Raw genomic sequence first — 24,462 nt, 5'->3', positions numbered from 1 at the left:
GCGTGGCTTGATGATTGACCACGCCTCTTGCGTCCCGTCCCCTAGAGGCGCTCCCCACCCCAGCCGCTTGAGGCTTGGCGCGAGGTCGGTTTTACCTCTCCTTCCTTTTGGAGCGCGGAGGGACAGTTCTTGCGCCTGCGCACTGCTCCGCTGCGCGCCTCCGCAGCTGCCTCTCGCCCCCGCCGCGCGTTCTATAGTTCTTTGTGCGCATGCGTGCTCGCTCTCCCTCTCGTTGCGCTCGGCTGTGTCAGTCAGTCAGTCTGTCGGAGTCTGTCCTCGGAACAGGCTGAGCGAAGGGACTTCGGAGAGCCTGCTGCCTACTTATTCTATTTCCCCTCCCTCTCTCCCGCCCCACGTCTCTCTTCACCCCTCTCCCGCCCTTGCTCGCGTAGCCATGGCGGAGTCGTCGGCGGCCACTCAGTCCCCGTCCATCTCCTCGTCGTCCTCCGGGGCCGATCCGTCCGCGGCCGGCGGTGGCGGGAGCCCGGGAACCAGCCCCGCCCTGGGGGCGAAAAGCTGCGGCTCCTCTTGTGCGGGTGAGGCGTGCGGGGAAGCCCCCGCCCTGGGGACGAAAGGGAGCTGGGGCCGGGGGCTTTCGGGAGCGACCGGGGAGGACGAGTTACACTCGGCTGCTGGTGGCTTCAATCCCGGGGGACGAACGTTTGGAAAATGGGCAAAGGGGGAGGGGAGCGAAAGGTCTTTCGGGCGGTGAGGAAATAACGGGGTGTGAGGAAAACAGGTTGGGGGCGGGAAGAAGGTCTGGAGAGTGGGCGTTCACGCCGAGACCCGGCAGGTGGGGAAACAGCCGCCCCGCGAGGTTGGGATGAAACGGACGATCGCTCAGGTGGGGCTTGGGCCGTGTTGGAGGAGGCCAGAGCCACCCGCTGGACCGGGGTGATTCCGAGGAGTAAGATTAGCGAGGTTGAGAGGATTGGGGCAGGTGGGTCTTGGGAGAAATGGTTCTTTATGATTTTGAGGGATGGTGGCGAAAGGGTTGCATTGCAGGTTTGCAGTCAGGTGTTGACATAATCAGACGTGCCTGATAGTCTTCCAAAAAAAATATTTTTGTTTGCCCCTGGGGAGGATGGGGAAGTTTAATGGAAGCGTTGTAGCCCGTTTTCTTTACTGCTTTCGACTGGACTCTACGTAAAGGCCTGGTTTTTCTGAGACTCCAAGGTAGAGGAGGCGTGATGAGAATAGCTCTGGGAAGATTTGGGAGGGAGCTTCTGATGGTCCAAGATGGATCCGTGGCTGCCTCTGCAACACAGCCGGCTCTTCACTGGCGTGGCGTGGGGGTAGGGACGCGCAATCAGTCGTTTATATTCTAGAAAATAATAAATAGAGTCATGCCAAGCCATCAACATGTTTTGATTTCAGATTTTCTCTGGGCTGTTATTGATCGCAGTATGACAAAAGAGGATGTGTACTGCAGAAAGGGGGGAGGGGAGAAAATTCAGACAAAGCAGGGGCTGGTTGAACCCCCTTCTCCTCCCATCTCTGAAGGACTAGAAGGGAAACTGCAGGCCTCCTTTAGTTTCCATTGTATCCGCGTCTGCCTGCTGATGGGAGCTGGCTGGCCTCGTGCAGAGATCTGCAGTGCAGATGTCTTCTTGAAGAATATGCACCACGGGCAGGTGGAGGTTCTTAAAGGGAGAAAAGAGGGGAGGGGCGTTGCCAGAGGAAGAATTTTTGAGAGATTTTAAAATGCTTCATTGTCTCCTTTGGCAGATTCTCAGGTTGGTCCTTTCTGATATTCTCTAGGCGTTTTCCTAACAATGGATTTCCACCTGTTTAAGAGAGAATTGAAGTGCCACAAATTTTCCAGCGAGGTTATGGTCATTTGCATAGAAACAGTATCAGAGGCTTCTGTAGATAAAGGAATGAGCCAGCAGATTTGGAATTCTTGTTCTCTTTAAACCGCCAGCGTTTCTCCTCCAGATTTTTGTGTTCTGGGATAAGGTCCAAATGAATAGCAGTTTCCTTATAACTTAGCAACTTGGTCTTTTGGCATTAATCACTTGTCACTGCTTATGATTTGGTTGGCCTTTTTTTTTTTTTTTTAAGAATTTCTTTTTTAGTTGTAGATGGACACAATACCTGTATTTTGTTTATTTATTTTTTTATGTGGTGCTGAGGATCAAACTCAGTGCCTCACACATGCTAGGCAAGAGTTCTACCACTGAGCCTGAACCCCAGCCCCCTTTGATTGGCCCTTTTGTGGGTACCTTTTGCTTATTCTTGATTTTCAGTTTTTGACTCAGACCTGTGTTTTACGAAATGACCTTTTGTGCTCAAGAGAAAATGGATGTTAAATATTGAGGAGTCATTCTAGTTAGCAGGCAGGCTATTAAAATTGTGTTCCAACATGTAGAGCCACATGGGGAAAGCATTTGAAAGTCAACTTTTTTATTCTTTTAATACACTGTTATGAAAGACCTGGGCCAGTAAAGCAAAAAAATATTTTATTTACAGACACAAACACACCACCACCAAAAAGCAGACCCTGGGGGCTGGGGTTTGGCTCAGTGGTAGAGTGCTTCCCTAGCACTTATGAGGCACTGGATTTCATCTTCAGCACCACATAAAAATAAACAAATAAAGATATTGTGTTCATCTACAACTACACACATATATGTATTCATATATGTGGACTCTAATTTGCAATGCACAATGTATTTTGTTTTATTTTTTTGTTGATTTATTTATTTTGCCATATTGGGGATTGAACTCAGGGACGCTCTGCTACTGAGCTACCTCCCCAGCCCTATTTTAATTTTTATTTTGAGATAGAGTCCCATTCAGTTACTCACACTGGCCTAGAACTTGCAATCCTTCTGCCTTAGCCACCCAAATAGCTGGGAATAGGCATGCATCACCACACCAGGCTGGCAATACAAATTTAATGATATAACATAGAATAGTTCTGGTTAGTTTAGATTTCTGATGTTATTTACCCTAGTCACAATTTTTATTGAGTATTGACTTTATCTTATTTGGGGGGCTGGGTAACCAGGGATTAAACTCAGGAGCATTCAACCACTGAAGCACATCCCCAGCCCAATTTTTGTATCTTGTTAGAGACAGGGTCTCACTGAGTTACTTAGTGCCTTGCCGTTGCTGAGGCTAGCTTTGAACTCTCAATCCTCCTGTCTCAGCCTCCCCGAGCTGCTGGGATTACAGGTGTGTGCCACCGTACCCAGCCTACCTTATTTTTTATTCCCTTCTTTATAACAGTAGAGAAGATAGTGAAATCAGGCATTTTGCTGAAAATAGTGGAATTTATATTCTGAAGTGGCATTCTAAGTTCATGGGTTTGTATTACATTTTCCTAATAGTATTAAATGCCTCAGTACTCACTAATTATTTCCCCTTTTTTTAATATTTATTTTTTAGTTGTAGTTGGACACAATACCTTTATCTTATTTATTTTTATGTGGTGCTGAGGATCAAACCCAGGCCTCACAAGTGCTAGGCGGGTGCTATACTATTGAGCAACACAACCCCAGCCCATCATCAGGTTTTTTTTTTTTTTGTTGTTGTTGTTTTAATATTTATTCTTAAGTTTTAGGTGGACACAATATCTTTATTTTACATTTATGTGGTGCTGAGGATCGAACTCAGCGCCTCGTGCATGCTAGGCTAGCACTCTACCACTGAGCCACAACCACAGCCCCACCAGTTGTTTCTTAAAAAAACTTTATTACAGAATTTGTATATCTTAGATCTGCTGTAGACATTTTGTCACTAATGTAGTAGTACTTGATCAGTTTTTGTTCAATAAATCATCAAACTTATGAGCTGGAAAGGAAAACCTGAAAAATAAGAAGATAATCTTAAACTTTTTAAGATTACCTTAAGATAATCTTAAACAAATATATTAATATTATCTATAAAGCATTAGAACAATTTTGGTGTGCTCAATGCAAGATCTTCATTTGTCAGGTCACTACTTCAATATAAAAGTTTACATAAGTTATCACTTAATTGCAAAAACCCTTCTTCCTTATCCAAAGTTATCTCCATCTCACAGAGGAAATATCTCAGACTTGCCATAATGAAAATAAGATAAAGTTTGCTTTTAAAATAATCTACCTTGGGGCTGGGGATGTGGCTCAAGCGGTAGCGTGCTCGCCTGGCATGCATGCGTCCCGGGTTCGATCCTCAGCACCACATACAAAGATGTTGTGTCCGCCGAGAACTAAAAAATAAATATTAAAAAAAAAAAAAAATCTACCTTGGTGGTTTAAAAAAAATCTATAAGCATGGCTGTCAGTTTCTTCTTTTTTGTTGTTGTTGTTGTTGTTGCTATTCTTTGTTTTGGTACTGGAGATTGAACCCAGGGCTTTGCACACACTAGGTTAAGCGTTCCACCCCTGAGTTACATCCTCAGCCCTGCTTCATGTTCTTTTATTAAGCTTCTTTTGGTTTGAGTAAAAGGTGGTAAGTGATCACTTGGTGTCCTGCAGAAAACAATTTTATCTTAACTGATCTTCCAATAATGTATTTTAGAAGTACTTGTTTCTACATATATTTGGAAAATGATTGATGGCATTTTCTGGTATGGTACCTTGCACCCACCAGTGTAGTACGCTTAGAGAAGGAGATCCGGGCCAGGATGCCCCTGATTGCTGCCTTTAAAGAAACCAAAGACTTCAAAGGCAGAAATTTGAGGTTCAGATAAGAGAGACTGAAATATTTAGTGTTTTCTTTTTAGAAAGAGGGTTGCCCTTATTAGACATCAAGTCTAGATACATGTCTATTATCTGAATTTTTTTTAAGTGTCTATTGTTTATCTAACATGGAAATTATAGTTATTTTCTTTTGTGGATCAAACCAAGGGCCTCATGAATGCTAGGCAAGTGCTCTATCACTGAGCTACTACATTCCTAGCAACATTGATGCCAAAATAAAGCTACATTTCATTTATCTGCTTGTGGAAATTACCTCAAAGTAAATTGGGCAATTAAAAAATGGGGGGGGTTTCTTTAAACAGTTTTTTCCTCTTCAAACACATTCTGTGTTTTTTATGGCATCATTTTTACACTTTGTAGTTTGTATTTTCAGTCTTAACACTTAAATTAAAAGGAGTCTGATCTGTCCCACATGGGCATCATCTGTGTTTTGTACTCGTGTCAGACTATCAGTGGCAGTATTTTATGGTGACAATCATATGAGCTCCAGGGACACCAATATTTCAAACCTCCTTGTTTCTTTATTGTGTGACCTTGTGCAAATCCGGAGCTTCTGTTTCCTTAATTTTAAAATGACAGTAATAGTATCTAATGAGGATAATAGTTGTTATGAAAATTAAACACATGTAAAGGACTTTTGACCATACAAATGCTTAGTAAATAACTAGCATTAGCTAGGTGTGGTGGTACAGGCCTGTAATCCCAGCTACTTGGGAAGTTGAGGCAGGAAGATTGCAAGTTCCAGGCCAGTCTCAGTTACTTATGATACCAAAATAAAAAATAAAAAGACTAGAGGTATAGCTCAGTGGTAGAGCACTCCTGGGTTTAATTCCCAGTAGCAAATGATGATAATGATGTTAATATAAAGGAATAAAATACAGATCAGCATTGTGACAGATTTGCTGTGCACCTTTAAATTCTGACTTATTAAGTAACAATACGTAATATTTGACATATTTGCAAGTTAAAACTACTTTCACATAAATACAGAATAACAGTTGAATTACAAGTGAGAAATTACAAATCTTCCTCACTATAAGAGATTCTTACACCTTTTTCTCATCCCCCAAGTGAGTGAGTTGTTTCAGCTTCTGATTCCTCACATTGATATCATAGAACTGCCAACCCCTTCCATTTAAGTCACCTGTTAACAAGGTAGAGGAAGGAGCTAAGACGTTTCCTAAGTGGCTTGTCATGACAGCGATATACCTAAATATTTTTGGTAGCATTCTGACCATAATAAGTGTAGTTATGATATATTATAAAATGTCCGTTGGTGTGGAAGCCGGAGTACAAGAGACAGCAAAAATGGTCATGTCAGTATGGTCTACAAATGTCCCTGACTTGATTATTTTTATTCCCCAGAAATAAAAATTTCCTTTTCAGAACTTTATAATCAAGTTCTCAAGTAATTTAACCACTCTTATCAGATTAAACATCTAGTTGCCAATGTATTTAACAGGTGCACCTTAAGCCTTATTTGACATCTCCAGGGGAGTTGTTATGAAGTTGCTGATAATAGCATCAGTGTTTTTATTTTTGTTTTAATATTTTAGAGATGGTATGAAAACAATGTAGTATGCTTTTTAAAAAAAATTCTGCTGTGAGGAATTATATGTTTGACTTGACATAGGAGTCACCTGTCTAATTCTGTACACAAGCACTTGAGATAAGTCTGGTAGTAAAGGGATCCGTGACGTGTCATAAAGGAAAGGGGAAAGTTAAGCTTTCCAGTTTTGTTTGAGCCAAGAGTTAGTTTGTTCTGTAGAAGGACACTTCTCTTTAGATCAGCTATAGTCCTAGAACTTAGTTTTTCCAATTCTGACCAGAGTTACAGAGGTCCCAAATAAGTTTTGTAATGTTAGTAATTGAAGATTACTAATTAATGTACTTATTAATTGTATGTACTTAACTTATGGATTGTATTCAGTTTTATTGTTATGTGTTTAGTCTCCTAAAATATACAGACTTTTAGAAAATATATTGTTTTCAATAGTAAAACTTTTTTGATAAAAATTATCAAGTTGATATTTTATGTAATCAGCTCATTTAGAAGTTGCCCAGGAAAACTGGCTTACTTTTTATTCATTTGTAAGGGTTACTAATTCTAGTTATTTGGGATCATAGGAAGTATTATTGATATATCAAAAGAGATGTGTACTTTAATAAGTTTAGCCGTAATCGGTATTGCTTGTGATTGCATCATTGAAGTCTTTTACTACATATCTATGACTTATGTAAGATGTGTTACTCTTACATGTTGCAACTTCAGGAAGAATTTTTTTTTTTTTAATATTGTATATAGTTTGTAGTTCCAGTTGACATTATATGGAGGAAGTTAGTTATCAGTCACCCCTTCAATTCAGTGATCAGTTTAACATAAAAATTTAACTTAATTTTTGGTTCCATGGTTCCTAAGCCAGGGCCTAATTTTGCTTTACTGCTCTGTAGAAACTTCTCTGGTCAAGTTTGCCAGTTATTTTCCACATTGTTAAAGCCAGTGGTCACTTCCCAGTCGAGTGTCCTCTCAATACCTTTAGCATAACTGATCATCCTTCCTTCCTAAAATACCTTTGTCATTTATCTTCCATGACCCTACACATTCTCTTTCATTGGCTCCTCCTCTTCTGTTTCCCTGCTAGGCCTTTTTCACATAACACAAGATTCACCATTTTAAAGTGGTTTTTAATTTACGCACAAGGTTGACCATCATGCCTATTTAATTCCAGAACATTTCCTTATTCTTCATATGAGTTATGAGTTACTCCCCATTTCTCGCTCCCCTTTTCCATTGGCCACCATTAATCTTTCTGACTCTATGGATTTCCTATTGTAGAGATTTCATATTGCTAATTCTTTTTTTTTTTATCTTTGCAACCTATAGACATTAGAGTGCTCAGGACTCATTTCACATAATTTTTATTTATGACACTCAGCCTTGTTGTTTAAAGTACCACTTTAAATTGACGCCTTTCAAATTTTTATCTTCAGCCCCAAAGTCTACTAGGCATTTCAGTCCCAAAGTCTACTAGGCATTTCAGCATTCAACCTGAATTTCTGATTTTTCCTTTTAAATCTATTCTTACAGTCATTTTCATCTTAGTAAATGGCCATTCCACCCTGTTCATCTTTTGCCCAAATCCTTGACCCACATACAGTTATCAGCAAATGCTATTAAGTTTACTTCAAAATATATCCAAAGTCTGACCAGTTCCCTTCACCTCCATGACTACCACCCTGGTCCAGACGATGACAGCTCTCTTGAGTAACTCCAATTACTGTCTAACTGGCCTTTGTACTTTCTTCCTTGCTCTCAGTCTGTTCTCTATGTGGTAGCTGATATAAATCGGTGAAAATTTAAGTCAGATCATGTCACTTGTGGGCAGAATGCTCCAGTGGCTTCCTGTCACATTCCAGTAAATAGAAGAATCCTCATAGGGCTTATTATAGCATAATCTGACCCTAATTTTCCCTTACTCACCTGGCTTTGGTTACATTGGTCTCCATGTTTTTCTTCATACCAGAAATGCCTCTTACTTCAGGGACTTACTTGTTTATCTGGAATGCTGTTCCCCCATTCCAGTTAACTGCATTTTTTAAAAAAATATATTTATTTTTTAGTTGTAGTTGAACACAATATCTTTATTTTATTTATTTATTTTTATGTGGTGCTGAGGATAAGTGTGCTTATAATAAAGACCCCAGAGAGTGAGTTCGCCCCTTCTGTCATGTGAGAATATAGCAAGAAGGCACCCACTACATATGAACAGGAAAAGTCCCTTTACCAGATACTGAATCTATGCCTGCACCGTGATCTTGGGCTTTACAGCCTCCAGAACTGAGAGAAATAGAATTCTGTTTATGAACCAGCAGATTTAGGGTGTTTTGTTATAGCAGCTGAACAGAAAGACACCAATATTATCCCCTCACCTCCTTTAGGTCTTTGCGTAGCTACTTGTTTTAGTAGCTTTTTATCACTGACTGAAATGCCCTACAAGAACAACTTAGAGGAGGAAAAGTTTATTTGGAGCTCACAGTTTCAGAAGTCTCAGTCCATAGATGGCCAGTCCATTCCTCTGGGCCCACAGTGAGGCAGCCTACCATGCAATAAGGATGTAGTGGACAGAAGCTGCTCCCCTCATGGCATCAAGGAAGCAGGTGTTGGAGGAAGGGACCTCAGATACAGACCCGGTGATGTACCTCCTCCAACCATGCTCTCCCTGCCTGCAGTTTTCGCTGTCAGTCCATTCAAACTAGGAGGGACTAATTCAGTTACAGCTATCATAATCTAATCATTTCAGCTCTGAATATTTCTGCAGGGGCTTTGGGGTAATACCTCTTATTCAAACCATACATTACCCTAACTAAATTGTAGAGGAAACAAAAATACCTTACAGGCCTCCCTGCTTTATTTTTCTTATCATGCATCATAATCTGTCTTACTGTATTTGACTTATTTGTTTATTGTCTGTCTTTCCTACTAGAATATGTTTCATCAGAGTGCCAAATGTTGCTGTTTTATTCACTGCACCTATGGTTGAACAGTATCTGACACAAAGCAGGCCCTCAGATACTTATTTTTCTTTTTTTGATGGTGCTGGCGATTGAACCTAGAGCCTTATGCATGCGAGCCAAATACTCTTTATCAACTGAGCTATATAAATGTTTTATGGAATGAACAAATGAATGGAAAAGTTCTTACTAGAAAAATATTCATATACATAGTATTATATAAACTTACATAAGCTTCATGAACCACTGTGAAAGTCATTCGTAAACCTCAGTTAAAGAACATTTAATGCCAGTAAATGGATAGATCTGGAGACTGTTGTGCTAAATGAAATAAGCCAATCCCAAAAAACCAAAGGTCTAATGTTCTCACAACAAAGGTGGGGCAGGGAGAGAATAGAAGTTCAGTAGATTAGATAAAGTGTTGGGGGGGGAATGAAGGAAAAGTGGGGGTGGGAATAGGAAAGACAGTAGAATGAATTGGACATAACTTTCCTATGTTCATGTATGAATACACCACCAGTGAAACTCCACATCATGTACAACCACAGAATGGGATCCTAATTGGAATAAGTTATATTCCATGTATGTGCAATATGTCAAAATACACTCTACTGTTATGTATATCTAAAAAGAACAAATTTTTTAAAAGTTAAAAAAAAGAACATTTAGTTTTTGAAAAATAAATTTTGCATAAAAGCTTTTAGTTAACAATTTCCTTAAGACCTTAAAGAATTAATGTATCCAGCTAAGTGCTGAGAAGAGAGTTTTCTTGTTAATAAATATGTCTGTCTTTTAAGATTGAAGATTGATTTTTTGTTTGCTTGTTTTGTATTAGGGGTTGAATGAACTCAGGGGTGCTTTACTACTGAGCCACAGACAGGGTCTGGCTGGTAAGGTACTTAGGGCCTCACTAAGTTGCTGAGGCTGGCTTTGAACTTGAGGTTCTCCTGCCTCGCCCTCCCAAGTCGCTGGGGTTACAGGTATGCACCAGTCTTTTTTTGTTGGTGGTGTGGGGATTGAACCCAGGGTCTTATGCATGCTAGGCAGGCATTCTGTCATTGAACTACACTACCAGCCCCTCTATAAACATCTTTAATACAGAAAACATCTTTTCATGATTGTTTGGATTGTCATATTGGAGACTTACCTCCCCTAAGGACTTAATGGTTAGGCCAGTCTGATATGCTAGAATTTAAAAATATGTTAAAATTAACTTGAATTTCAGTTTTATTCCTAACAAAATAAGGATCTGATTTGATACACCTTAGACATATTTGGAAAGGGGGAAAACATTCCTAGAAGCAAATGAGGACTCAAGAGTTTGGGATGAGGAGCTGGAGGTTAGCTCAGCAGGAGGGCCCAAGCGCAGGGGCCCTGGGTTCACCCCAGCACCAATTAAAAAAAACAAGGTTGAAAAAAAAAAATGAGGTTGGAGTGTTAAAATATTTTGTAACCTATTTCCCATTTACACAATCCATTTTGTTTCTATCAGACTTTCTAATTTTGTTTCTTTGCAACAAGAGTTCTGTTTGTTATTCCTGTTAGATGCATATACGTTCACTCCAAACAAGTGGTACAGAGAAAAATGTCCAACTTTTTTTTAGTGTTGTAACAGAAGAGTGGACCTGTTGGTTGTGAACACCATTTTGACTTATGCCAGAGGGATCTATTGCGTTAGTAATTGCTACAGTAGTAGAACTAATGTCTAGTCACTGCCCAGAGTCTATTGTGAAATAACAAGCTAAATTTTAGCATCTGTGAATGTTCATGCCTCCATTCTGTGTCCACTGTATGCTGGCCATCGGACTCTGTGCTATATGAAAGATATGTAAGATGCTTCTTAACCCTGAGGTGTTCCAATCAGGTTGTCATTTATTTCTGACAACAAATAAATTGAATTTATTTAATTGAATAATAAATCATATCTAGTTTTATTGTTTCTAGAGAACTAAAAACATTACCAAGTAGTCTATCTTTTAGTAATTATGTTAACTATAAATAAATAAATAAATAAATACCAACCTGCCAGTTTATATAGATTCTCCTTTCTCAAGGAGGTGGAGCTTAACTCTTCCAAATAGCTGAGATTATAGGTGTATGCCAGTGCACATGGCCCTGGCCCTTTGGCTGTTTTTTTGGTTTTGGTAACAGGGATTGAACCCAGGGGCACTTAACTACTGAGCCATATTCCTAACGCTTTTTTCTCTTTTTAAATGTTTTACTTTGAGACAGGATTGAGACTAAGTTGCTGAAGCTGGTCTTGAACTTGGGATCCTCCTATGTCAGCCTCCCGTAGTCACTGGGATTACAGGCATGTACACCACCATACCAAGCCCTATTGGTGATTTTTAAACTTTCATTTATTCCCCAGTCTCAGTGTTTGCGCCCACCCCTTAGTCACTCTAACTATAGAGTTATCGATGCCAAATTGCCTGATTGCTTAATTCATGTGACTCTTTTTAAAATTGTCTTAATTTGACCATTCAGTATCTTCGCCTCTGCTAGCTACTCTTTAAAGCATTCTCCAAGTGACACCATTTTCCTCCTGTATCAGTTCATTTTGGTCTCCTTCACCTTCTTTCTTATTCCCCTTTAAATATTGGTGTATCTTAAGATTCCTTTGTGTGTTAGTTAGCTTTTTGTTACTATGACAAAATACTGAGAAAATCAACTTAGAGGAGGAAAATTTTAATTTGGCTCACAGATTCAGAGGTTTTACATGTACTTGGCTTCATTGTTTCTGGGCCTGTGGTGAGGCAGAACATCATGGGCTTGGCAGAGCAAGTTGCTCACCCAGTGGCAGAGAGAAAGAAAAAAGCCAGGGATAAGATATGTACACTTTAAGGGCATGCACCCAGTGACTGACCTCCTAAAGTTTCCCTCACATCCCAGTAGTACCAACAGCTGGGGACCAAGCCTTTGGGGGACATTCAAATCCAAACCATAAACTCCTAACTTCTCTTATTCTCCCGAGGCAAATCTCATTCCAGTGGTGTCAATGATCACATAAATGTTAACTCCCAGATACCTATCTGCAGCCTTTATCCAGTAATCTCCTGAGACCATCCCCCTTGTTGAACTGCCCATTCAACTGTTTTCACTTTAATCTGCCTTAACTTCTCTTTTATTGAAAATTGATAATATAAGGCAATCATTCTAGTGGCATTTCTTTTAGTCCCTCTTTGTTACGTCTCCAGTCTCCAGCTCCCAGTCAGATGATTCCAGGTCCTGTCCATTCTTTCTTGTCAAATCTGCCCCCTCATTTCCATCCTCACAATTTTAGCTTAAGTCGACATCTCTTGACAAGTTTATGCAGTCATTTTTTAGTTCAGTTCATGCTTAGTTCTTTTTAAAACATGCTATCATGTCATTTCTTTACCTAAAGACATTTAGTGATTTCTCACTGCACAAAGGATGTAATCCAGATTTCATTAGATGACACTTAAAGCCATTTGGAATGTGGCCAGTTCTGTCTCCAGAATGTCTTCCTTTGCCTCGTTCACCTGCTGAATGTCCTTTAAGACCAAGGTTACCACGTCTTCTGAAGCAATCTTAATTTTACCCTAGTGGCTGCCTCTGCTGTGTTCCCATAATCATCATAGTCTTACCGGTTTATATTTCTTTTTCAGCTACTTTTGAGCAATATTTTGCAGTGCCTGGCTTTAGCTGCTTATAGAAAACGATTTCATTATTAGCATTTCAGGATTAAGATCACCCTTCTGAAGTTACTTCCCTGTGTGATTTTGTAAGTTAGAAATCTCATGACATGTTGGTACAAACTACTGATTATCTGTGTTCTCTATCAGAACAGAGGCTGTGCATAAAAATTGGCATGTTGAAATTTTCCATTAGGAGGAGGTGTTTAGGTGGAAGTGCAAAGGTAGACAGCTGGCAAGTTCGTAGGATCTTTCTTGGCATTGGTTACCTAAAGCATTTGGTTTTTCAGGTTTGTTCAGTTTTTTGTTTTTTGAGTTTGTTAAACTCATTAGTTGGTGGAGATTTAATGTTGATAGTAAATGCATATGGAAATGAACTCATCTGGAAACATTAGAGGGGTAAATGTACTTCTTTTTAAGAAGAAAAGGACTGCTTTTTAACATAAATGTTATGCTTCATTTTAAGATAACTTAAAAGCAGTGAATTTTTAAATTCTGATCTCTAGTTGTTGAGTTACTGCTTGATAGCCACTAAATTCTGCCTCGATGTTAATATTCTCTGTATCCATTACTACTGAATAGTTTTACTAAATTAATACTTATAGATACAGCTCTGGCTCAGTCCTTAAAGAAACCAGTCTTCTATTTTTGAGTATTTTTTCTCTTTTCTTTTTTTCTTTATTTACTTTTTTAAACTTTGGTGCTGAGGATTGAATCCAGGGAGCTCTACTGCTGAGATATAGCCTCAGTCTTTTTTATGTTTTTATTTGAGACAGGGTCTTGCTAATTACTTAGGCTAGCCTTGAACTTGCAATCCTCCTGCCTCAGCCCCTCAAATTGCTGGGTTTACAGATGTTTGACCTGGCTAGTTTTAAGTATGTTTCTAGTATTTGTGAAAAAGTTTTTTGTAATTGCAAAGAAAAAAAGAGAGGTAAATGGGCATGGTGTTTTATGCCTGTAATCCCAGCCACTAAGGAGGTTGGGGCAGGAGGATCATGAGTTCAAAGCTAGCCCCAGCAAATTTAGCAAGACCCTGTCTCTAAATAAAACATAAAAATGGCTGGGGATGTGACTCAGTGGTTAAGTGCCCCTGGGTTCAATCCGTGATACCAAAAAGAAAAAAAAAGGGAGTTAATATATAAAGTGCCATATATTTAGGGGCATATTTGGAGTTTTTCACATAGCTATTTTTATTAATTTCTTTCCATTTTTATTGAAAGGGTCATGTTTTCTTAAGAGCCAAAGATTATATTGAAAAACAAATCTCCCTCCTATCCCAGATGTTCCAATCCCTTACATTAGTCCCTTGGGATGGGGTGGAAGGGTTACCGGGGATTGAACTCAGAGGCACTCAACTACTGAGCCACATCCCCTGCCCATTTTTATATTTTATTTAGAGACACTGACTCACTGAGTTGCTTAGGGCCTTGCTTTTGCTGATGCTGGCTTTGAACTCATGATCCTCTTGCCTCAGCCTCCCAATCCACCTGGCTCCCTTTTGTTTTCATTGACCACATGGGGTCACACTGAATTCACTGTTGCACTTTGCTTTGCTTTCTAAATGTAAAATACAGACTATATCAACATGTATAGCTGTAACTTGTTCGTTCTTTCTCTTTTTTTCTTTATTCTCCACCCGTCCTGTACTAAGGATTGAACCCAGAACTTTGTACTTAATTACTTTTCCACTGAGCTACATTCCTGATCATTTTTTTAAAGTTTAGTTTTGAGATGGCCCTCCTAAGTTGCCCGAGCTGGTCTAGAATTTAAGAATTTAAGATCTACAGCTTCCCATGCCTGTAATTCCAGGCATGTGATAACTGTTCCTTGGCTAGGTTTAACTTTCTAACTAGTCTTCTATTGGTAGTCATAGAGATTATTTTTTGTACTTATACCTAGTGCTCTTATGAATAAATATTCACACACATGTTCTTGTATATGTATACAAATAAGTCTGTAGGATGGATTCCTAGAAGTATAATTGCTGAGTTAAAAGAATATGTGCTTGGGCTGGGGTTGTAGCTCAGCGGTAGAGCACTCTTCCTAACTTGCAAGGCCCTGGGTTTGATCCTCAGCACCACAATAAATAAATAAATAAACAAATAAAATTCTGTTCATTGATCCTCAGCACCACATCAAATAAATAAATAACTATGTTCTGACCATCTATACCTTAAAAAATAAATTAATTAATTAATTTAAAAATGTCCTTGAGCTGGGTGTGCTGGTGCAGGTATAGAATCCCAGTGGCTTGGGAGGCTGAGGCAGGAGGATCAAGAGTTCAAAGCCAGCCTCAGCAATTTAGCAAGGCCCTAAGCAACTCGGTGAGACTCTGTCTTTAAATAAAATATTAAAAAGAGCTGGGGATGTGACTCAGTGGTTAAGCACCCTGGGGGTTGTAATCCCCAGTACCAAAAAAAAAAAAAAAAGAAGAAGAAGAATATGTGCTTGAAATGAGGAAGTGGGGAGGATATGTGTATTTTAAATTTTGACTTCTGTTGCCAAATTAAAGGAGTATAACTTCTCATGTTTTTCTATTGGATTGTGGGTTTTTGTTATAGGTATTGAGGGTTGACTTTGCATATTTGCCAATTAGATGTTTCACATGTTTCTATTAGTAACTGATACCTTAAAATACAAGTGAAAATAGTTAAAAGCAGATAGTTAATTAGTATTCAGATACCTGCTTTCCTTCAGCCAGGAGTGGTGATACACGCCTGTGATTCCAGCCACTCACCTGTAGTCCCAGACACTCTGGAGGCTGAGGCAGGTGGATCACAGGTTTAAGGTCAGCCTGAATAATTCAGCAAAACCCTGTCTCAAAATAAAAAGTGTGCAGTGGTGCATGCCTGTAATCCTAGCAACTAAGGAGACTGAGGCAGGAGACTCCCAAGCTTGAGGCCAGCCTCAGCAATTTAGTGAGACCCTCAGCAACTTAGCAAGACCCTGTCTCAAAAATAAAAATCAAAAAGGCCTGGGGGTGTAGCTCAGTGGTAAAAGTGCCCCTGGGTTCATTCTCTAGTACCAGAAAAAAAGAAAAAAAACAATACCTACTTTCCCTCTCCATGCAGAGCAACAGAGGGGCACTATCTGCTCTTGAGGTTGTGGTTGTTCTAAAATGCTGGAAGTTCCTCTTTTCTTTCTTTGAATGTGATAATGTTTGTCTTTAAAAGATTGACTTTTAGAAATGCATCTTGGAAATAAATCACTAGCAGGTGAGTGGAATTAGTAACTGAAAATAAAGATTTGGATTTTCGCCTTTGCTACACCCAATGAAATTATGATGCTTGACCCCCCCCCCAAAAAAAAAGTTAAAATGAAAATTCCTTTGTGAGGTTGTTATTCTCATACTGTATATTTTCTTTCAGATTCCTTTGTTTCTTCCTCTTCCTCTCAGCCTGTATCTCTATTTTCGACCTCTAAAGGCAAGTCTGTAAACTTTTTTTGTTCATTAATAAAAGAAAAATGTTGAGAAAGAGGCTGTAACTGGGGATAAGAGGCACAAGTCTTCTATTGCCCCCACATTCCTATATGAAAATTATTATAGCTGGGCATGGTGGTAAATCCCAGCAACTTGGGAGGCTGAGGCGGGAGGATCACAAATTCTTGGCCAACCTAATCAACTTAGTGAGACCCCATCTCAGAATTAAAAAATGACAGGTAGAATGCTCCTGGGTTCAATGCCCAGTACCACAAACAAACAAAACTAATTACAAGCCAGTCCTTTCTATTTTCTATTTAACAGTTGTCAATGGGTTTCCTGTAAAGATTGATAAGATAGAATGAGGGTGGGTGGACCACTGAACACAGCATAAGTTTAGATGTAATTTTGAATATTTCCTAAAAATTGAAAACTTGACTGTGGAATTTGTGGCTCAGAAAACACTCTACCCCAGAATACATTTAGTTTTTTTATTTCTATTTATGTAACTTGTTTAGAAAGAGTAGTGACTTTAGAAAATAATTTAAAAGTGTGCCTACAAATATGTGTGACCTACAAATATGCCAACAACTAGAGTATCATAATCTGAATTTCTCTGGGATTTGTCCCAAGAGCTAGGCTAGTTCCAAATTGAACAAATCAGTTGACTTTTGGCAATTAAGACTTCTTGTCCTAGAGATTTAAGCCATGGCTTTTTTTCCTCCCTTTATCTGTCAGTCTGTGAGGAAGGGTATCAAAGTTTTTAGGAGTAGCTACCACCAGAACCTGAGAGAGAAAGAGAACACTGCTTCCTTGTTTTGTTCCAGTAATAAAGTGCTATTCCATTTGTACAGTTGAACTAGATTCCCAAATATAGGTCAGTGGAAAAATCTTAAAAAAAAAAAAAAAAAAAAAAAGGAAAAGTAATTAAAATCACTAGACAGATCTAAAAAACCCTGTATAAACAGTTTATTGTCCCAACTAGAATTCTCTTAACTGTAAAGTCTAGATGTTTATTTATTACGAAGACTTTGACCTTATAAGAAAAAAAATATAATGGGATAAAACCTATACTTGTTAAATTTTTGTCTCATCTAGTCTTCTTAGGAAAAATTATAGATAGTTCGTTACTTGCAATTCAAACAGATAACATTAACACACCCCCAAACCTTTATAATGTCCCTAATTATGTGAATTTAGGTAAGTTGTGTATGAAATCATGACCTTTGAAATTAACATATTTACATTAAAAGGTAGAGATTTTGTAAACATTACAAAATAACTAAAACATAAAGTAGTTCTCGTTCTTGACATTTGGAACTTGATCAGATTTATATTTTTAAGGATTTTTTTTCCTCATGAGAAATTTAGTAATTTAGGTAAATTGTTATTACATTATTCTACTATGGGAAAACCATAGTATACATTGAAAAAATAACCACATTTCTACTTTTGTATTTCAGATCCTTAAAAATACATTATAGTTTTATGTCACTTTTTTCATACAGAAATGAGATAGTTAATATCCTAAATAGTGAACAGTGCAACTTATACACAACATACCCAATGTGTGAAATATTTAGACTGCATAACTTTAAAAATTTAAGCTGGCTGCAGTGGTGCAGGCCTGTAATTACAGCAACTCTATAGGCTGAGGCAGGAGGGTCACAAGTTTGAGGCCAGTCTCAACAATTTAGGGAGACCCTGTCTCAAAATTAAAAAGGTCTGTAGATATAACTCAGTGGGAAAAGCCTCCTGGGTTCAGTCCCCAGTGCAAAAAGAGAAAAAGACAATTGAATCTCTTAACAAAAATTACGCATGATCTCAAGTAGAATGGAGGGGGTTTTTTTTGTTTGTTTGTTTTGTTTTGTTTTAAGAACTTTTCTGATTAAAAACTAAGATTTAGTCCTGGTCATGGTGGCCCACACCTGTAATCCCAGCTTCCTATAGGCTAAAGCAAGAAAGAGGATGGCAAGTTCAAGGCCAGCCTGGTCAATTTAGACTGTCTCACAATAAAATCAAAAGGACTGAAGATATAGCTCAGTAGTAGAACACTGACTAGAATGTGGGAGGCCCTGGGTTCAATCCCCAGTACTGCATAACAATATTTAGGTAGGCTTCAGTTTTATGGTGCATATTAGTGTTTGTATAAGAGCATACAATTATTGTTCTTCCTTTTTTGCTTCCAGAAATTTATTTTCAGGATAGTGTTATTGTAAAGTGGTGGTTAAAACTGCTGCATTCTTAAAAGCATTCCCATCTAGTCTCTTTTGTGTGTGTGTGGGGGGTGTTTTTTGTTTGTTTGTTTGTTGAGAAAGAGGTAAAAGAAGGTTTATTACTTTGCTAACGAAGGAGAAACATAGGGGACTCCTGTCCCAAAGACTGATTCTGCCCCTCATCAGAAACAGGGGTTGTGTGTGTGTGTGTGTGTACACACCAGGGATTGAACTCGGGCACTTGGCCACTGAGCCATATCCCCAGCCCTAATTTGATTTTATTTAGAGACAGTGTCTCACTGAGTTGCTTAGCGCCTCACTAAATTGCTGAGGCTGGCTTTGAACTCCCAATCTTCCTGCCTCCGCCTCCTGAGCCACCATGCCCAGCTCTTGTCTGTCTGTCTGTCTCTCTCTCTCTTTAATATTTATTTTTTAGTTGTAGTTGGACACAATACCTTTGTTTTATGTGTTTATTTTTATGTGGTGCTGAGGATCGAACCCAGGGCCTCGCACGTGTAAGGTGAGCGCTCTACCACTGAGCCACAACCGCAGCCCTCTAGTCTCTCTTAATAACATTTTCTCCTGCAGAAACACATGATGGAAAATCAGCCTGATAGGGCTGTATTTCATTGGCCATCTATGGGTCAGCCTGTTAAATTGTTTGCAGAGATGCCTTGACAGATAATTAGGTATATCCTAGGGTAGTCAAGACTAGGAGCTTCTAATCTGCATTAATAAAAATAAGGGAAGAGGAAATTATTGGTGTACTTGCTTAGGTGTATTAAAACCCCAGGGAGGGAGGGAGGGAGGGAGGGGTCTGAGGTACTAGGGCCTATCTAGTCCTACAAAGGTCTTTCAGAGTGAATGCCATCACCAGGTTGCACCTTTAAGTTTGTAATTAGCGCTAACCCAACTAATCTTTTTTATATTCTTTAGCCATTTAGCCTAGGGAAAACCATACCCTATATATTTTTATATATTAAACAATATAAAGCAATAATTAAATGGAACATTTGTAGATTTAAAAATGACTTGCATTTTTAATCCTCAAATACATATTTATCATTAATTGGGTTTCAAGGATGTGCATATACAAAAATTTAATGAATTTAATGAGGTCCTTCCTAAATAAGTTGTGCCTCCCGAGTAGGTCCTTATAGTCTTGCTTTTCCATTAAGCATTGTAAATTTCAGCCTAATCCCTGAGAGTTTCAAAACAGGGGAGTAAATTTTTAATAATTTCCTATACTTATAAAAAGATATAAAGATATTGACAGATGTCTTGTATGTGACTAATTTTTAAGTTTTTGCTATGCTTAGTACTTCATGCAAATCTTCTCATTTAATCCTCACGGCCAATTTTGTGGAGGAAAAGTACTGACTCTTACCAGTTGAGGGAACTGGGGTTTAAAATGGTGAAGTGACTTGCTCGAGGTCACACAGCAAGCAAGTGACAGATTAAGGACTCAAATTCATGCTTATATCTTCTGCCTGTGATACAGATGGTCAAGTTAACTGACTGTATCTTAGGGTTTGGAGGTTTTTTTTAAAGACGTAATTTTGAAGTTGGTGTTAAAATTATGAGAGCAAAACTGGGCGCAGTGGTGCATGCCTGTAATCCCAGCAACTGGAGAGGCTGAGGCAGGAGGTTGGCAAATTTGCCAGCCTCAGCAATTTAGTCAGTAACGTAGTCTCAGAAAGGTCTGGGGATATGGCTTAGTGGCAGAGCACCCCTGGGTTCAATCCCCAGTGCCCTGTCCCCAAGATTATGAAAGCAAAAAAAAAAAAGCAGAAATTACTGTTTTGATCATATCCTTGCTATTAGTAATATAGCTGTCATCTGCAGAATGTGCTCCTTCTATCAGACACAAAAACTGAAATTTGGTTTCAACTTTGAAATCTTTGGGAAAAAGTGGAGGCTGGAAAGTACTTTGATTTTCTTTAGAAACATTTTAAGTAGGTGAAAATAAAATTGGAAAGAGAATCCATCCATCATTCAGAATTGGAAAGCGTATTCAGAATTGCAAAGCATATTTACAATGATGAATGTTACATTCTCTTTGACTAATGAAGTAGGCATCTAGAATAGGAAGTTACATACTGAACTTCGGGGCAAGCATTGAGGAAAAAATTTTGCCAGTTACAGCCTTTTTAAAAAATTTTAAGCAAAACATTTTTCTTTGTACTTTAAAAGAGTCTTTTTGTTTAGGACCTAGCTTGGCTGCAAAGTGTCTGCTGGCTAACTTCCTATTTTGATGCTGTGGCTGAAAGTTGCTGATACTGTTTTGCACGGTGATTTGTCTTCTTGTTTTGTGAAAATGAGAAAATTCATGTGTAGGAAATCCTATACCTGAATATTTCAAGCCTCCTTTGTATGAATATGCATAGTATTTATGTGAAAAAGTAACAGTGGCACCATTTCCTCACTGATTAGGGTGGTTTTTTTCACATTATGGTTTCCTTTTAATTTGAAGGAATAAATTTTCTGCCAGATGTGCACACACCTGTAATCTCAGCTGCTTGAAGCTTGGGAGGCTGATGCAGGAGGATCCCAAGTTTAAAGCCAGCCTCAGCAACTCAGTGAGGCCCTTAAGCGACTTAGTGAGACCGTGTCTCAAAGTAAAAAATGAAAGAGGGCCAGGGAATGTGGCTCAGTGGTTAAGTACCCATAGGTTCAATTTCTGGTACCAAAGGGGGAAAAATTAATTTTCTAAGGGAGGGTATAGTAACCAGGTGGTAACTATTCCATAAGCTCTTGATTCTTTTTAGGAAAAATTCTTTGATATAACATCTAGAATTCATTATTGGGGCTGGGGTTGTGGCTCAGTGGTAGAATGCTCGCCTAGCATACATGAGGCACTGGGTTCGATCCTCAGCACCATATAAAAATAAAATAAAGGTATTGTGTCCACCTATAACTAAAAAATTTAAAAAATAATAAAAATAAATAAAATTCATTATTGCTTATTTCTAGATCAAATTGTTTGCAGTAATTAAATTAGAAACACTACTCATTGGAGAGACAGTGTGGGGGGAAAAGTAAAGAGAAAATGTTTTAAAGTGTAAAGTAAGCAATACTGAAGAATGTTTTTCAGCTCAACTTGATATGTACATGGTATTCACTTAGAAGGTTTTTTTCATAATGTTTTTAACTTCCCTTGTTCTTTAAGATAAAAATACTCCAGGCAGAAAATTGAAAAGTATTATTCAATTCCCAAACCAGATTTTCTAGTCAAATGGAACTTTTGCCTTATTTCAATCAAAATTTAGAATGTATGTTAAAATTAGTTTTTGTAGTTTTTTTGTTTTATTGTGTTTTGTGTGTGGGTGCTGGGGATGAAACCTAGGGCCTGCTGCATGTAGGTAAGTGCTCTACCACTGAGTCACACCCCACCCTCTACAAGTGTTTAAAACAGGCACAGAAGAATTGGCCCTGCTCCTTCCCCTGCTACCTCTAAGTTGTGTTCCTGGACAAGACCATCTATGATGAGGAGTGGCAGCCTCTTTCTGTAGGATTTTGGAAGAATAAAGTATTGGGGCTGATCTTTCCGCTCTTCTAAAACTAGTCCAATGGAAGAAAGCAGTGACCTGGGTGATGAGCTCTAAACTCCTCCAGGATTCTGGGTTAGTAAGTCAGAGATAAAGCCCAGTAAATACTGATAGTTGTCCTAAAGATTTACGGGATGCTAAAGGTTTGGGCAAAAGGCTGTTTGTATTATCTTGTTAAATTGTGCAGCTACTTGCACATTGAACTAAAAACATACTTTGACTTGGTGATGACCTGGCTTAGAATTTCTCGTAGGTTAACTTGTCCACATGGGATCTAAGAGAACTTGGGATGCCAAAGGCATTTGGTTTGTACCAGCTGATTCAGAAGTTGTGTCACCCAAAATTTTGAAATGGATACAACTCCAAATTATTTAACTTTCTAGGAATGGTGGTGCACACCTGTAATCCCAGTGACTCAGGTGGCTGAAGTAGGAAGAGTGCAAGCTGAGGTCAGCCTTTGCAACTTAGACCCTGTCTCAAAAAAATCAAAAGAACTGGGAATGTTGCTCAGTGGTAGAGTATCCCTGGGTTCAATCCCCAGTACAAAAATATGTATATTTATTTTATTTGTGAATGATAGGAGTGAAAATATGAGTGAGAATTTCTGTATTATATGCCAGATACAGGTAGTTATGATTCAACAATATACATTTTTTTCTCCCCCTAATAAAAAAGTATAAGGTCTGGAGTCTTTGGAAAGATGTTTTTTTTGGGGGGTAGTATGTGGTGTTTGGGACATTTATGGGGGTTTACTAAATGCATGATACTGTTTTTGTTTTGTTACTGGGGATTGAACCCAGGGGCACTTAACCACAGAGCCACATCCCTGCCTTTTTATTTTTTTGAGACAGGCTTGCTAAGTTGGTTAGGGCCTCAGCCTCCTGAGTCACTGGGATTTTAAGCATGCACCTTGTTTTGTTTTTGAGAGTGGATCCTGCCCAGGCTGACCTTGAACCTTGGAATCCTCCTGCCTCAGCCTCCTAAGTAGCTGGATTTATAAACCTGTACCTCTGGGCCCAGCTGTTGATACTGTTCCTAACATGTATTAACTGATTTACTTCTGATAGCAATTCTAAAATTAGGTGATTTAATAACCCCATTTTTTTTTAAAAGTAAAACTAAACAACTTACCCAGTGCCAGACAATAAGTGTGATGAAAGGATTTTTTATCTTTTAATGAGAATTTTTTACTTGGGAATGGTAGAGAAATTTAGATTATGACTGCCAACATCATAAATCTATTAGATATATATATAATATAAACATTAAATCCCACTGTCACAAATAACTCATTTAGGAAATGTTCATAATGAGACTTTTTTGGTGGTTTGTTGAGTGCATGTGAAGTGCTGTGTGTGTGTGTGTGTAATGCTAGAGGAACTCAAAGCCTCATGCATGTTAGGTAAGTACTCTTCTACTGAGCTACACCCCAGCCCACAGTAAATATTTTGAAATACAGGAAAAGTAATATACATTTTCTGAGACATAAAGTAATCCAAAATGTTTTCACCAAGGAGTTGTATAGTGTATAGAATTTGAAAAACTAATAACCCTCAGGTTTCTCAGGGTTTTCTGCTATTTTTCCAGGTGCTGACTTGGACAGCACCAATGACCACTAAGGGCCATACTGACTAACTGAAAGAATCTTGGTTTAGGAGTGGTTTTAAAAGGCTTATTAGATTCTAGTCTTTGTTCTGCTTAATGTTTTTGTGTTTTTATAAACTTTTTACTTCCAGTCCAGTTTTTTCCTTTGTCTTGGTACAAGTCAGCTGTGTCCAAGTTTGTTGGGGTTTCAGCCAGCCAAAAGAATTTCTTTTCATTTGCTGAAATTCTAAACAAGATCATTAAAATTAAAACATAAATGGAGATGTTACCTTCTTTGGCTACATGTGGGAAAATCTGGGTGTAATGAGAATTTACACCTGTATCTCACAATCGCTAAGGAATGAATGCAGCATTGAACTCTGTTTACCATCCAGGGTTGCCCTCAGAAAACACTATCCTAGGGGCTGGGGATGTGGCTCAATCGGTATCGCGCTTGCCTGGCATGCGTGCGGCCCGGGTTCGATTCTCAGCACCACATACAAAGATGTTGTGTTCGCTGAAAACTGAAAAAAATAAATAAATAAATAAAAATGTTTAAAAAAAAAAAAACACTATCCTAGCTGGGCATGGTGGCATTCACCTGTAATTCCAGGGACTTGGGAGGCTGAGGCAGGAGTATCAAAAGTTTGAGACTAGGGCTGGGGTTGTAGCTTAGTGGTAGAGTGCTTGCCTTGTACATGTGAGACACCGGGTTCCTCAGAACCTCATAAAAATAAACAAACAAAGATATTGTGTCCACCTACAACTTAATTTCTTTTTTTTTAAGTTTGAGACCAGCCTCAGCAACTTTGTAAGACCCTCTCTTAAAACAAA

The 24,462-nt window shown here is 38.7% G+C and overlaps 1 protein-coding gene across 3 annotated transcripts in view; it reads left to right on the top strand.

The window, feature by feature from the left end:
- Positions 1-187: 187 nt before the first annotated feature.
- Positions 188-24,462, top strand: part of Rtn3 (reticulon 3) — a 63,963-nt gene continuing 39,688 nt past the window's right edge. The window contains exons 1-2 of one of the 3 annotated variants that reach the window (XM_058579538.1): positions 188-536; positions 16,228-16,284. In XM_058579538.1, the coding sequence (XP_058435521.1) occupies positions 395-536; positions 16,228-16,284 (199 nt within the window). In that variant the 5' untranslated portion in view covers positions 188-394. The remainder of the gene's footprint in view (positions 537-16,227; positions 16,285-24,462) is intronic. The other 2 variants (XM_058579539.1, XM_046445456.2) reach the window with 2 other exon arrangements.

The sequence above is a fragment of the Marmota monax genome, unplaced genomic scaffold, assembly GCF_021218885.2.
Source record: "Marmota monax isolate L192 unplaced genomic scaffold, Marmota_monax_Labrador192_F-V1.1 WCK01_AAM20220418_F8-fsc00038, whole genome shotgun sequence".
Lineage (NCBI taxonomy): Eukaryota > Metazoa > Chordata > Mammalia > Rodentia > Sciuridae > Marmota > Marmota monax.
This window is presented reverse-complemented; position numbering and strand designations above follow the sequence as displayed.